This window comes from Branchiostoma floridae, chromosome 2 (assembly GCF_000003815.2).
Source record: "Branchiostoma floridae strain S238N-H82 chromosome 2, Bfl_VNyyK, whole genome shotgun sequence".
NCBI classification, from domain to species: domain Eukaryota; kingdom Metazoa; phylum Chordata; class Leptocardii; order Amphioxiformes; family Branchiostomatidae; genus Branchiostoma; species Branchiostoma floridae.
In genome coordinates this window covers 23,571,156-23,586,590 of record NC_049980.1, presented here as the reverse complement: position 1 = coordinate 23,586,590, position 15,435 = coordinate 23,571,156, and the positions used below count along the sequence as shown (strand labels likewise).

The following is a 15,435-nucleotide window of genomic DNA, read 5'->3' as shown; positions in this document are numbered from 1 at the left end:
GGCATATATGGACCATACAGCGACAAACTTGTCAACGGTCGGATAGCACCAGTAGTCGGACCTACTGATAGTACTCGCGTAGCTGGTGGTGGTGGGGTCCCGCTGATCGCGTGGTTACTGCCACTACTACTGCTGCTGCTCCCTCTCCTGCTACTGGTATGGTTTAGATAGTATATTCATCATGATTATCATTTGTCAATTGTATATTTATTTGTAACAAACAATCTAGTTTGTGTAACCACTTTTTCGTTTGTCTACCTTGGTATCAGATCCTCCTGCTTTATGTTACATATGTTGAATACTTTTTTGAGCGGTGCCATTGATATAAGCTTTGAGTTGCTACATCATTATGTACAGTATTGATTATAATGATACAATGAAAAAATCCTAACGACATCTTTGAGTAAGATAAAAAAAGAATATTTCTTATCAATGACATACAAATGCCACAACACAGCTGCTGAAGATATTAAAATTGATATACCTATGTCTGGGTTTCACAATACAAAATGTTACAGAAAGCCACCTGTTGATTCAAATGCGTTTCTCATACGTTTCGCCGAATCGCAAAATGCGTACTTGTAATCAAGCAATATTACGAAGATTACGTGACTGAGTTGTGAAGCATGAAGGGCATTATACCTTCTTCACATCTGCAACCTAACATTGAAACGGGTTCTCGTTAATTTCTTGTTATCATGTCATCGGCATGTTCAAAGTGGGTTGGAACTTTACATTTGTCTACATTTTTTCAGCTGCTATTTTGCTGCTGCTGCAAAGGATGGTGTGCCGGAAAGAAAAAGGAAAAGGCCTTAGGAAAAGGACAAGTGCTCTCAAGTAAGTGGTTGCTTTACGCTTGCAACTTGTCTTATAACAATTTCACTTCCAATCACGTCTGGAAACGTAAAACCAACAATATACATTTGCATTGAAGATCACTAGCTACATTACCCCCAGGGATCTTTGAAAATCGCCAGCCAGGTGACACGTAACCCAGGTTAAACAAAAATAAACAAACAAAACATTGTCATCTACCTATAGCCCATACATACCATCTGTTATATTGAAGTCATCAACAAAGGCAACAATTTTGATTTATGAACAAATCCCCACCACAGATTTAACACCAATGAGCCGGGTTCACCAGGAGATGCTGCGGACCTACCGGACCACCATCGTGGATAACATGAAGGTGCCTGGCAAGGTCACGGCGCGCATGGCGAATGAAAAGGTCATTAACGCCAACATGGTGCATGCCATAGCGAGGTAATTCCTCACTGATATTACTTAAGTTAAAACAAATTCAGCTTGAAGAATGTAGCAGATGTAAAGCTGAGCGCTTCATTTTTTGTAAATATCAAAACGGCTATAGTTGAATGTATTGTCATGAAGTATGATTTTAATGTACCTTGGTGTGCGGAGTAAAGCTCCAATTCTATGGTTTATTGCAACATCAATAGTGAAGGGCTGGCGTAAGGTTTTAATAACATAGCTTCATGTATAAAAGATCGTGACTAGTTTGCTGTTGATCCCATCGAGTTTGACATCATGCAAGAGAAATGACAGGTGATGAATGCCCTATTAGAACATATAAGGTATATTTTAACAAAGGAATCTGTCATACACACAGCGTGTGAAACGCCATGTCGTGGAAGATTTGTTTGATTACATGTTCTGTTTTATCTATTTCAGCCACCCCGTGCGCCAGGACAAGAGTAAGAAGCTCCTGGACAGCATGGTCCTGGGAGGGGACAAATCCTTTGACAGCTTCTGTGGGGGTCTCAGGAAGGACGAGAAGCTGAACTGGCTGGCAGACACGCTGGAGGGCCAAGGTTCCTGAACTATTATTCTGTTTCAAATTTGTCTGGTGTTCTTCTTACATGTTTTAGTAATCTGTTTAACATTGGTTACTTCCAAACATCAAGACAATGGGAAATGCGAATGCGAATCCTTCGGCCATAATGAGATACAAGCCGCCTAGCCCCATAAAGATATATAATAAAGTCTTTGTACCTGCTATATACCACTGTTGGCCACCACATAACCATTTGCAGACCGATAGTATAACAACTAATGTGGAAATTGTCCTTGTACGAGTTATGGTCCAGCTGGTGTTGTAGCATACACTCCTTCATCTCAGGTTATCGTTATCACATTTATTCAGCTTTGTGTACAGAATGGTGCCAATGAAACAGGCTTTCCTTCTACGATAGAAATATAAGTTACTAAAGAAACCTTATTTCAGAGTTGCTAACAGCTTCCGTGACGACTCACTACCAATTATGTCAATAGGGTTATCCATGGACAATCGTAAAAGGCTGGAGGCTCACAAGGGGCTGCTGGCAAACAAGATGGACCCGGAGTCAACTCTGAACTACCTGACACAAAACCAGGTAATGATTTAATCATTTAATTAGGGACTGGCCACATTCATCGTAGTAAACCGGGGGATTCTTTAATAGTCTTGCTCATGGCGCACAAAATTCAGCCGTCTTGTTAGGCTGTCTTAGATCCTCGTTGGTGGTTGGTTCTGTTGCAGCCTGCTTGAAAACCCTACGACATCAAAATCATACATTTTCCTAAAACGAATATGACTAAGCCACGTAACTGAACAACATGCATAGTAGTGCAACCTACACGGGGACTGGGCCATGTCTTTTATATACAACACGACGTAGTATATGGAAACGGAAATGACTACTTCATCACATACCTAGGTTTTACCGTTACTCAAGAATCCTACAGCTTCCTAAGAAAGGATCAATGTTTCTTATCATTTTGCTGCTATGTCTGTAGAACAACAAATGTCTTTTAACAATAATTAAAATTCAACCTGTTTCTTTTTCGTCTGACATGCGTTTTACATGTACTTCAGATCTACAGTAACGACATGGCGGAGTACTGCATGCAGGGAAGCTCTACCGAGGAGCAGAACAACCGCATCCTCCACCTGATGCAGTCTCGTAGCGATGAAGACTTCAGTATCTTCTGTTCTGGACTGAGGGCTAATGGACAACAGGCCCATCTTGCTGACCTTCTGCAAGGTAAAGATGTGCACAGTAAAGATACAAAATGGAGTAAAAATTAATTATTTGGCACAGTCTATATATATATGGGATAGGACGGCGTAAAATATGTTTGATATTATCCATGTTCATCCCTATATTTGACTTTTTAATTCATGTAGTAACCACTCGACTATTTCCAAGACAATTGGAAGTACGTCCGTGTTTGGTTAGGCATGAATAACAGACTAACTGCCAGTTTTACACACTGCACAGCAACTGTCACTCAGATGGAGCTTATATTGATGCATTTCAGGAGAAGGAATTGATATGACCAGAAAAGAGTTGATTATGGAAGATGAGACTGTGATGAAGATGAGTAGGAAGGAGGGTGTGAGCCTGAACCAGTCCAGTGCCGGGTTCGGACTGGGTGCGGCAGGGGCTGGACTGGGTGCGGCAGGGGTTGGACTAGGCACCGCCGCTGCTGGCCTGGCTGCCGCCAAAGGAGGTATGGGCACCGGTGGGGCTCACCTGACAACCCAGAGCACCTCCGCATCAGGGATGAAATCTGCTGGAGCATTTGGAGCTGACCTGGGGCTCGGGAGTTCAGCCGGACATGGACTCCAAGCAGACGGTTCCTTCAAGGGACATCATCTAAATGGAGGTTTGTTGACATGTCAAACATCTTAACAGTCAATTTACCCAAGGAAAAAGATACTAGAGACAAACCTACAATCATAACCTCCTTGATGTTTTGCCAGCAACCTCCTTGTTCTACTAACAAAAAATCTAACGTAATGTTCTAATTGCTATCTAGCACATATACACACACACACACAGAGACACAGACACACACAGAGACAGAGAGAGAGGGGGGAGGGAGAGAGAGAGAGAGAGAGAGAAACAGAGAGAGAGAGAGAGAGAGAAATTGGAAGCATCATCACTCCCTCCGGTTGCTCCAAATGTGACCTATAGAATGAAGTACTGGTATCATCACTGTCATTAATGTCTACAACCTTTTCTTAAGTCTTAACACCGCTGAAAGGACTGCTGCTTGCCAATTACTTAATCTCTCTGAATAATGTTCAGTGAATATTGACATGAACTCTGATTTTTCTAGCCGTTGTCAGGGGTGCGGGCCAGAGGTACCTGATTGACGCCACCGCCCCACAGGGCAGCCTGATGTCTGCCTCCTCCACCGTGGTTGCTCCCGGTCAACCTGTCATTCTAGAGGTCAGAGGAGAAGGTAGGTCCTCGACAGCAGCTTAAGGGAAAATTCTGTTCAATGTTTATCATTGTTACATGTTGTCAGCTCTTACCAAGCTGTGAAATCACAATGTTGATACATGTAGTATCTAATTGGTGTCATTGCTTGATTATCTGTAGTTGACCAGGTTGAGTGGCTTTACAACGGGTCCGTCATCAAAGGCGACCCAGGCATCACCACAAATTCGGACGGCTTCCTACACGAGCTGCACATCGACCGCATGTCTCCTGAACGGGACGGCACCTACACCTGCAGGGGAGAGACGCCCGACGGAGGGGCGGTGGCCTGTGACATCAAGGTCCAGACCCTAATTTGATGATACTTGAGGATAGCTGCAACCTCCTGTAGTCGATTGTGAATTGTCCTCAGATGCCTTTTCTATACAACTTTGAGTTATGCTAAAACTGCTGTGTTGCAAGGGGTTAAGTCTTGAAAATACGCAATATAGTGTATAGTATTGTTTATGATTAGTTGAATATTATCTGCCAGAATTAGATATATAATAGATAAATGATAAAATATGACAAGAGTGAGTCATGGAAGCTCATATGAATTGATAAGATATATTTTGAGTGAAATGTACAGATATCACTTTCATTTCGGAGACCCTAACAAATCTGGAAATGAACAAAATGAAGAGGCTACCATGTGCTACTGGTGCTGAAAAATCCTTCCGTGTCTTAAAGGTAGTAGCAGCTATGTTTATGTAGAAGGGGTTTGCGCAGAGGTAGATCTTTGGGCGCAGGCGCTGATAGATGGATTTCTAGAATAGCCACGACCCTACACTGGGTCAAAATAGCAGGATGTCAGGATATCACAAAAAATTCAATATGAGGCATTATATTGTTGGTTTCATATCTTGTATCATTGTTGCTGAAATTAGAAGTAATGAGTCATCATTTCAATGCCAGAAATTGGTTACATCATTTTATCTTATTCTGTTTATAGACAAACGATATATGACTAAAGAATATTTCACTAATGCATATTTCCATCTCTCTGGCCATGGGCCATTGAAACTCTTTTCCTGTGACTGCTATAAGATAAATACATGTATGCAAAATAATTAGAATCTTAGATTATGTTACTGGATCATCTTAGGCTTTATAGTTTGTCAAACACTTAATACAATTTAGGTGATTCTTTTGGTGAAGGTTGTGACTTTTGTAAATATGGGAATTAAAGTTTTGGTACTGGGAATTTGATGATTTTGTCTGTCATGTCTTCATCCAACTGTTACATATAAGCAATATATGATATTGCTATCAGTAGAGATGGGTATAGGTACGCCACAGTGAGCTGGTACAAAACCGATTTTTGTTGTTGGACCAGTCCGGAAAAACAGGGCCTGACAAGATCAGTGAACCGAATTTTGGACCGATTAGAAAATGAACATATTATTGATTAAACCGGCACTACGACGGCAGTCGTCCACGTGTTTGGGGGCTTGCCCAAACGAGATCTAAACAAGAGCAAAGTAGAGGAGAGTTGATAGTTGAACTGCTAAGTCGACCCCGCAATGATCAGGGTGGCAGTATTGTGGAAACAACATCTGGAACAATGTGTGTGTATTTCAGCACCTTAAAGTCGCTCAATCTATCCAATGACTTACCAGTAATTCTGTAAGTGTACCCAAAGAGGCGAAAGGTCTGCATCTTTTTTTTTCTTGACTGAGGAATTGTGAGAGGCTTTGAGAGGCTTTTTTAACCTCCTTGATTAGTCCATTAGCTGTGATACAAAATTCTAAAAAATGTACACTGCTAATCTTCCTGGACATTTCAATTGACCGTTAACCATATCTGACCCGCTTTAATTCGTCTTGAAGTGTCGTCGGTGACTTGTTCGTCAAGTGTAAATAATTGGCTGATTTAATTCGATCCGATGAATTGATTGACCAGTCATTCCTATCTCAATGTTGAACACCAATGGTTGCCCCAACGTACGTACAAGTATGGCCGATCGGTCGGTGTTGGCAGACTAGTTTTTCCAGACGCGATATCATTCAAGACAAAGAAATAATCCAATGAACTCTTTCCTAAAATTTATATAAAGCTAACGAATGAAAAACGTAATTAACCGTTAAACGTTGCTGACCTGTGCTTGCGGTCAAGCTCTGGAACCTCAACATCGTCCAGGCGGAGCATGCCCTTTGGATCTAGTCTCTACCAGGCTCCAAAGTTTGCTGGAAAAATATTAGAAATTGGCCAAATAAGACAGTAAACACGCTATGCACCAGGGGAGTTCCAAGGAGTACAGTTTGCGCCAGGCCGGCCAACACTCCCAGGCCAATTAATGTTAACTCCTACTTGACTCCTAATTTGGCCAAAGTCCCCTATATCTATTCAGTCAGGTGGTAGTCCGGTAGAGACTACCTCGGACCACTTAGGATTGTGGCGCCGTAGGTCAGCAATATTTCGCCGACACATACGAGATATACGAAATTTGCTGCCGCTTTTCCGAATAGTAATAGGGGACTTTGGCCAAGTTCAAGTTGGGAATAAAAGACCATACAAGTAGCCTGGTAACCATACCATCGGGTGCTTGCCATTATCTTTAGTGCTGTGGGATCCTGTGGATTAGGACAATTAGCGCAGACCGGGAGAATTTTTTACGGGGTTGGGTTAGGTGTCATCGCCCGAGCGGCGGCGGAAAACTCAAAAGGCTGGCTACAAGCTCTCAATGGGCGAAATCTCAAAAGACTCAAAAGGCCGGCTAATCAGACAGGCTGACAGAAGCATGTCAGTGCTTAGCACACTGGACGGGTAAAGCGCCCCAAATCCGACCAGCGGATGACCAGGTTAATAAAAGCCTAGTAAGAGTTAATGAGTGAACTGGTTGGCCGGCAAATAGCTGGATAGACTGCAAAAGATACTCTCCGAAGCAGAGGTTAGGCTCCGGCTGTTTTTTTATCTTTTTTTTAGTCGTTTTTCTCGGGCTTCCTATTTTTTTTCATATCTTTATACTGTGTCAAAACCTAAGCTGGCGTACTTCAAGAAAAATGACAAAATAGAAAGCCCGATAAAAACGACTAAAAAAAACGTTAAAAAAACAGCCGGAGCCTAACCTCTGATTGGAGAGTATGCAAAAGACTGACTGGGATCCCATGGCAATTTAGTTGTCCCTATTTGGCCAAATTCTTCTTTTTTTTTCATCCAGCTGACGTCTGCTTGAAGAGTATGCCTGCAGTGCCTCCGGGGTTGTTGTCTGACTGTCAGAGGGCGTTGCAGTTAGGCAAACCAGGAATGACTGTACCGCTGGTCAATGAGTTAGGCGTATTAATCAGACTATTCCATAGCTTCAATGGGTGACGCAACGTATATAAGTCAAAGTCTCTAAAATCAAATAAGTCAGTAAACACTTTAAAATATCAATTTAGGAAATATTGATTAAATCATATGTTTATTCTTAGTAATTTGAATAACCAAAATTGCGTTGTTTTTATTTTAGTATCAAAAATATAACAATGTGCTTTCCTAATCACATTAAAGGTGGTACATTCCCTTCCCGTCATGCTCCACAACGGTTCTCCAAAATGGCGTCTCTTGGCGGGACGCTCAAGTAAATTTGTCGGAATTTTTCCTAAGGTCGTCGTAATCTCCATTGGTACGGACGCTTGGTGGTCCAATAAACTCTGAAATAGTTCTTTACAAAATGGGGACACCGGAGGATTACGACCGTGCGTCTTCCTTTTCTACATCGATGGGAAACAGCCCGGACTGGACGCCGGTCGCCTCGGCGAAGTGTGAGATGAAGCAGGAGTGTGTGGAGGTGTGGCGAGACGTCAACGTGCTTCAGCAAAGGTGGGCACAGGCATAAAAAGTTATCTGATTACCATACGTGCGTGTAACAGCGAAGATAGAATAGGGATGATATATTCAAGGGCTTTCTGTAGATTTAAACCCAATCATATTCTGTCTTACAATACACAAAATTGTGTGTAATAATTTTCTTGCATACAGTAACACAGAGAAGCGTTACAGCCAACAATGACAACAACAACAACACAAATAATTTACAGAAGAGAAGTTCGTCATGTAAATTTTGCAGTACATGTTTATCTTTATTTGTAAAGGAGTGGAATTGTATTTTGATTTGAAATAAAAATTTGAACGTAGGACCACAAGCTATTTAGAGGGAATCAACTAACCACTAGGAGGACCACTATATTTGCCACACACCTTTTTGAGCTCAGCAAATCATATCAGTGTATAGATTTATGTGCCATTCAGAAGCCCCATCAGATAGACAGCCACATGCCGGTGTGAACGGTACTACTACTAGTAACATGTTCATGAATTCATGAATCATGATGCATATCCTTTTGCTCCAGACTACAGGAAGAGACAGGAGATGCCAGTCCCACAGACCGCCCCTCCCCCCTGCTGGCCGTGAGCAGAGCCAAACAGCTGCAGCTGCAGGCGCAGGTGGAAGTGTTGGAATCGCAGCAGCCACAGCTCATGTCTACTCACAAAAAGGTCTGTATTGGAAGTTAGAATGCCTTGCCATATTCGCTATTAGTATTACTGTCAGTGATTAGGGGTGGGTACAGAAAATTCAGGTACAGGTATGTTTCAGGTCCGAAGGACCAGGTCTAGGTCCAGACCTGCATCTGTACAGTCTGTGAAAACTTGTAAGTGGACGATACTAAAATTAGTAAAAACTACCATTTCACTACTAAGAGATCTGTATGTTGAAGTATTGACATTTTGAAATCCAATATTTATTTAAATGATGCTTTAACGTTGGACTGTAGAGACTTTGTAGAAATGACTATGAACTCTGCTCTTGTTATTTTCTTGAACCAGTAAACTCCATAACATGTGGACACCTGGCCTGCTAACATAATCTGTTCTTGATCTAATGGGTCCAAAATCTGTACCACTAATACATGTAAGTCCATTTTTTTGGGCCGGTCCCAGAAAAGAAAACAAAAAAAACGTTTTTGTACCGTTATGAATATGATGTAATGGTCCCCTCCCCTAGTCTAGTATTCACTGTTGATTTGTTCCAAAATTAGGTGTTGCTGGACATTTGTATCAATAGCTAACTGTTGATGAATAGAGAAGAGAAAAACCTTTTAGAAACATGAGCCGTCATGTCTTTATATTAGACTGGTGCATTTCCAGAAGGAAAACAAATAGAAGTGAGAGCAAGGACCAAAAATGAAATCAAAATAGACTAAATCATTAAATGGGTGAAGATTGAAGAATTCCCCCTCCCCATCTCTTAATTTCAGAGAATATGATTATGAATTCCTGGCTTTTCTATACATCTATCTGATTATCCAAGTAATACTAGTAATAAGGATAAGTATGAATATGAATTTCTTATATATTTTCTGTATAGGTGGTGGAAGCAGTTCTGGTGAATCATCTGAAGGAGTCCATAGAGCAGCTATCTGAACTCCTCCCAGCCATGCAGGCACAGCAGAAGGAGCTGTCAGCGTCCCTGGAGTTAGAAGAACAAGTGTTACATCAGCGACAGGAGTTAGGGAGGATGCTGGAGGCTCGCCTGGCAGAAGTACCAGAGGCACATGAAACATCCGTGGACAGTAGGGTGAGGAACTACTGAATAACTGTCTTGCCAGCACACCATAGGCCTGACTCCTTGCAACATAGGTTTAGGCCATATAGATGACATCCTCTGCGAACCCAAAAACTGATGCGAGTGTGTACATAAAAAAAAGTTTGGCCAAAAGGTTGCCTTCATTATGGAATCCAAGTGGTCAGGAAAGTTGAACAAATGATTGATTATAGGGAATACCAACAATAGATCCTTCATTTTTGTTCTTTCAGATCTTCTCCTATGACCTTGGAATTGAGTCAATTGACCTTGCTATTCTATGACATTAGTAGACGTTTTCCATATTTTTTTCATTCTATTGGCACATCTTTGCTCATTTTGCAGTTGCTTTGTAGTTGTACGATTTACAGTTTGGTTGAAAACTTTTTTTATTTTTGGAAACAGCCAAAAACTGATGTGAGCACGGATGCCATCTATATTATCAAATCATCATGGCCTTACTGTGTACATTTAATATGTGCATGTACTGTAGTATAATTGTGTGTTATTGTGTATTTGGTCAAAAATTTGTTTTGCAGAATATTTGTGCTACAAGTTTGTTTGCTTAATTGTTCTGTTTATCATCTTCCATTCCCAGGTCAAAACATTTAGAAGGAAACTAAAGCAGGCAGAACAGTTCCACACCGACCTAGTGCAGAGATTGGCTGAATTCCTGGACACACACTTCCCTCCCCCACAGCCAGCTAAGGGGAAGAGACGGCGGCGTCACGGGTCCGGCCCGGTGGACAAGACTCTTGATGTTGATGACCCCCAGTGGACGCCTCTGAACACAATGATAGAGACACTTATAAACAAGTCAGTGGACTCGCCGCACGACCCATACATACCCATGGAGCCCAGATACTGGCCACCGTACATTGAGATGCTGCTGAGATGTGGTATAGCACAAAGGCACCCTGACGACAGCAACAGACTTAAACTGGCACCATTCAACCTCTGAGACAGACAGATTCATGTATGTTGATATTGCCTGCTTTTTAGTTGTTGTACCACAGGTCACTTTTCTAAGTTTTTGTACAGCTATTGATTGATAACAGTGCCATTTGGTGGGTATTTTTTGAAAGATTGGGGCTTGAGCTTGGCCAGGAAACATGTTTTCAAGATAACCTAAGTCTTACATATTTCCTGAGCTGTCCTACATTGATTCACAGAAAGTTCTGTCTATGTACATATGCTTAATTCACACAGAATTATGGTCATCATGAGGTTTGAAAATAAAATTTTTATCATCAATAGTTTGGTGATCTCACAAAGAATGTTTTGTGCCATTTGATAATGATTGTATGTGGACCAATTTCTATTAAAATGTAAGCATAAGCTTATGTATGCTAAGAAGTGAAATGGATTCATAGAGAACAGGAAACCCAGCCATGGGCATGGTCCATACCCCATGATAGATTGGCACAGTATTTTGTTGTAGTTTGAAGAGAGCTAAATGTAAATACAATGTACATGTATATAGTAACAAGGTGACATTGGAACACTGTACTGCTAAAGAAGCATGTTGACTGTACTAAAGTGTATGCTCTACACTGCTGAGAGCTGTGGATCAAAAAGTGTCTCTGTAGAAAATGTTTTACTAAAACTATAAGAGAAGTTTTTCTCTTCTGCAATAATGTGATTTGAGAATTGATCTTGATATTTTGTTATTGTCTTATACATTATATATTGAGTTAATGCTATATGTAAGCAGCATCTCTCTAACACATTGGATTTGAAGAAAATTGGTAAAATTAACATGTGGTTTCAGACTTTGCCACTGAAGTTAGCACTGTGTAGCCTGCCGAGGCACTGGAATCGGGCTGTTTAAAGTTGACAAAAGGCATCTTTGGGGTGAGGGAATAATGTTCCCAACAAGTCATTGTTGATAATTTTGCAAGTGTGTATGATGAAGAATAAGGCAGATAAGTTGACTGTGTATATATAACAACCTTTTAGAATAGTGTAATTATAAGTATTGACTGTGTATGTATTACCACTTTTTAGTAGAATGTACATGCCTTTTCAGCTTCTTTTAATTTGTACATTGTCACTATATTTCAGCAGAACAGACTTAGAATAGGTCTAGAATGAGCAGGGGACATTACACAACAAGAATTGAACTTTTTGAAATGCCACCAGTATCTGATACAAGTTACCATGTACTGTGAAGTACTTTTTTTTACTGTAACAAAATGTAGTTCCCCATATTATGTCAGAATATACATACATTTCTCCACTTTCAAATTGTGCCTTCTAGGCATTGCCTTTCATGTACTCTTGCATTTTTGTGGTTGTAAAATTTAAATACAATTTTACATTATGTGGAGCACAAAGGTTGACTAGACTGTGTCATGTTTGTTACCCAGCCTGTGACCATATTAGTGGTCACTTGGCAAAGGCCTTTGCAGGGGACTAATTGGCTCCCATAGGTGCACAAGTTGGGTCAAGTCTGTCTATTTCTGGACATAATTCTGTTTTCCTTGTTCACATAACCATTGACTCAAACTCCAAAGTACAACAGAGTCTCTCTATGTTACATATCAGCTTTATTACCGGGTATGTCATATCTGACAGATCAAAAGGCCAAACATGCATAGTATCCCTTGACAACCACACAATTCAAAAGGCTCAATGCCAACACATATACAATTACGGCTCTTCTAATAGTTAAAATTATGATACAAGTTTGTCCGTGCTTCCTCCCAAGCCTCACTCCCTACTACTGGCTTCCAAGCCTAAAGGTCTCTGCATGTTGGAGTAGGTTAGTGCTGCAACTTGTCACCTGTTACAATGACACTCCAGGCAGAGCACCCCATGCCCATCTCAATGATTGAGGTCCTCTACTGCTATATATAAAGACAATCAGCATATACTAATAACAAAAGTACTTAGAAACAAATAAGTTCAGCATGCTGATATTATGCAGCAAAAATGAAACCAAGCAATTCTAGTTTCTTATTCTGTTTTATCAACATCCATACGTTTTGGCTATAGTAGCATGTGTACATCATACAAAGTTGGTTATGTTTCCATCTTCTTTTTTGTAGACTTCTTTAAGTCAGACCTTCCTTCTTCAAATGGTTGCCTGGCACAGTATTTTTTTCTTGTATTCTTTTTATTGTAGATTCAACTTTAAATGTGAAAGAATTGTGCTGGTAGTGTGCATATCCTCACTAATAATACTAGAAAAAAAAGATACCTCAATACATACTGTAGTTTATCTTGTGTATATGTAATAGTAAGCAGCAACAGCAAAACCTAGGTCTAATATATCATGGTATCACACACAACGGCTCATAAGATTACAGATCATGTAGAAATGTCCATACTTACAATGAACAAGATACCCGGTACTAGTCATTGAATCCACGCAACATATTTTTATAATCTCACATATCAAAATTAGGAAACTGCACAACAATGATACTGTATTGCAAACTGACAACTGAACATGGGAAAGTAAGCCCCAAAATTACTGTTCTGTGATAGTTTTCTACAAAATTTTGGTGACTGGTGAAGTTGATCACCTCTATACATAATACACCTAGTTGCATAAAAATTTATGTAGAGCATCTCGTGCTGACACTTGTTTTTCAAAGGCTCATCACAATGGGAGTGTTTTGAAAGACTATGAAGACTGTATGATATAATATCCAACATCTACTGGGTCTTAACGGCTCTATGTACATGCCTCAATCTATACAAATGGAGAAGACATTACCAATATCCTGACCCGTTTTCCTGGACGTTATTGACAAGTTAGTTAGCTACTCAAGCATGTACCTTAAAAATATTGGTCGTACAGCTTTGTTACAGGTGCCATTTTCATATGACTTTGATTTTCATATGACTGACAAATCTTCGTTGCCTAGAAGCGAAGTGTTTCAAAAGGATGTGAAGGCAAATATAATTCCAGAGCACAGCTTGTGATGTTCTTGAAACATTTGTAGATCAATTCATACACAAGTAAGGCTTGGAAAACATCCTGTCTTTAAACCAAACTATAACAGAAACATGGCAAAATCATCGCCCTGTAAAGTCCTCTATGAAACTGAATCTAGTTCAAAATAGATATATTTCTGGAAGCAACTGACAGTAGATTTATTGCAAATGAATCTTATATCATTCTACTAGATATATCACAACCAGCCCTCTATGGCTACCATTTTCTTATCTATGTACAGCATATAATTTACAAATCTGCTACATTTTGTCATCTTGTGTCGCAATTTTTGGCCAGAGTTGAAAGTCTGTTGGATGTTTGAGAGTTGGAAGATTCTAGCCTGTGTTTGCTTACTGCCCCCACAACATGGGACTCTATACTTTGACCTGTAGAGTCAATGTTACTGCTACATTCATGTTTCTTGTTTTGCTGCATTCTTCCTTCCAGAGAAGTGGAGCTTCTGTGTCCGTTCCTGGAGTCCATGCCGCTGTCCTCCCCTCCCCTACAGTGCTCTTCTGCTGGCCGTGAGTGGGAGGACTGGGAGGAGTTGGGTGTTGAGGTTCTGCCGTTCTTGTGTTTGTTGAGAATGGACAACAGTTTGATAATGTACTCTTTCTGGACGGGCTTGTGCTCTGCCAGGCGCTGCTGGGCCTCTTGAAAGGAGAACCATTTTCTCTTCCGACCTGTGAGCGATGGACACAAATGATGTGGCAAAATACAACTTTACACATGTTACTTCTGTATCTGTATCTATATCTATATAGCTTGTATAACCGCCCTTCAGCGTAACACACCAGCTTCACAGGCACGCGGTGCGGCAGCAGCTGTTATATTACACTGAAGTGACTGAACGATCCATCCCACCTAACTTTTGCACATCTATCTGTTACTAGTGTAAGCGTTCTTTAAAACTATCCAGAGAAGATGCCCCTACTGTACTTGGTGATAAAAAGTTTCACTCTACGATAGTTGTGGGAAAATACGATTTTTTGAACACATCAATCCTAGGTTGGTAACTCTGGTACTTGAAGTCATGGCTGTTTCTTGTTCGTTTTTGAGCTGGTATTTGATACTTATCAGTCGGTACGTCCACCAGTTTATTGGTCATTTTGTACATCATGCAAAGTCTGGACTTTGTAGTACAGGAAGATTTTGCAGAAGACAAACAGAATACAAATTGAAAAGAAATGACTGTGTGCTCTTCTTACCAATTTTCTGCGAGTCCTCCCAGTCATCTAGCAGCTCTGTGACTTGAACGAGGTAGACCATAGTGCGGTGCTTCCTTTCTGTGTTCTCAAAGGTGTCCAGGTAACCCTGGGGTGTCTCCTCACCCAGGTATAAGTCTAGCACACCTGTTACCCCTGCCTGTAGGGACAGGTGGGAGGGCCATGTATTCATTATACTCAGGTTATGGAATGCACTGTCATATTTTTACTATTTGTCAATATGAAAACTAATATGACCCACACAACAAAGGGAATGTAATGTAGGCTAACAAAAATTGCTAACAGCACATGAAGCCGAACACTTAATTTCGAATAGGAAATACAACTTAAATTGTATTACTTGTGAAACAATAGTGGCACTACTGTTTGCTAAAAGAAAAGATGGTCTCTGTTATCCATTTTAAAAGTGTTTAGCAAGTACTCAGGTGA

General features: G+C 40.6%; 3 protein-coding genes across 3 annotated transcripts in view; 2 read left to right on the top strand and 1 right to left on the bottom strand.

The window, feature by feature from the left end:
- The first annotated feature begins 6 nt into the window (after positions 1-6).
- LOC118410345 lies at positions 7-5,379 on the top strand. Its single transcript, XM_035812007.1, has 9 exons — positions 7-156; positions 756-837; positions 1,119-1,266; positions 1,693-1,832; positions 2,293-2,393; positions 2,876-3,044; positions 3,322-3,669; positions 4,126-4,251; positions 4,392-5,379. Exons 3-9 carry the CDS (start codon positions 1,130-1,132, stop codon positions 4,586-4,588), a joined length of 1,218 nt encoding a protein of 405 aa, XP_035667900.1. The 5' UTR covers positions 7-156; positions 756-837; positions 1,119-1,129; the 3' UTR covers positions 4,589-5,379.
- Positions 5,380-7,763: 2,384 nt separating this feature from the next.
- On the top strand, positions 7,764-12,168 carry LOC118410499 (centromere protein K-like). Its single transcript, XM_035812239.1, has 4 exons — positions 7,764-8,072; positions 8,603-8,747; positions 9,619-9,828; positions 10,433-12,168. The coding sequence occupies exons 1-4, from the start codon at positions 7,924-7,926 to the stop codon at positions 10,793-10,795; spliced, it is 867 nt and encodes a 288-aa protein (XP_035668132.1). The 5' UTR covers positions 7,764-7,923; the 3' UTR covers positions 10,796-12,168.
- A 198-nt stretch (positions 12,169-12,366) lies between these two features.
- LOC118410500 (diphosphoinositol polyphosphate phosphohydrolase 3-beta-like) overlaps positions 12,367-15,435 on the bottom strand; it is a 6,942-nt gene continuing 3,873 nt past the window's right edge. The window contains exons 3-4 of the mRNA XM_035812240.1: positions 14,989-15,145; positions 12,367-14,463 (exon numbers count right to left, since the gene is read on the bottom strand). Of these exons, the coding sequence (XP_035668133.1) occupies positions 14,051-14,463; positions 14,989-15,145 (570 nt within the window). The 3' untranslated portion in view covers positions 12,367-14,050. The remainder of the gene's footprint in view (positions 14,464-14,988; positions 15,146-15,435) is intronic.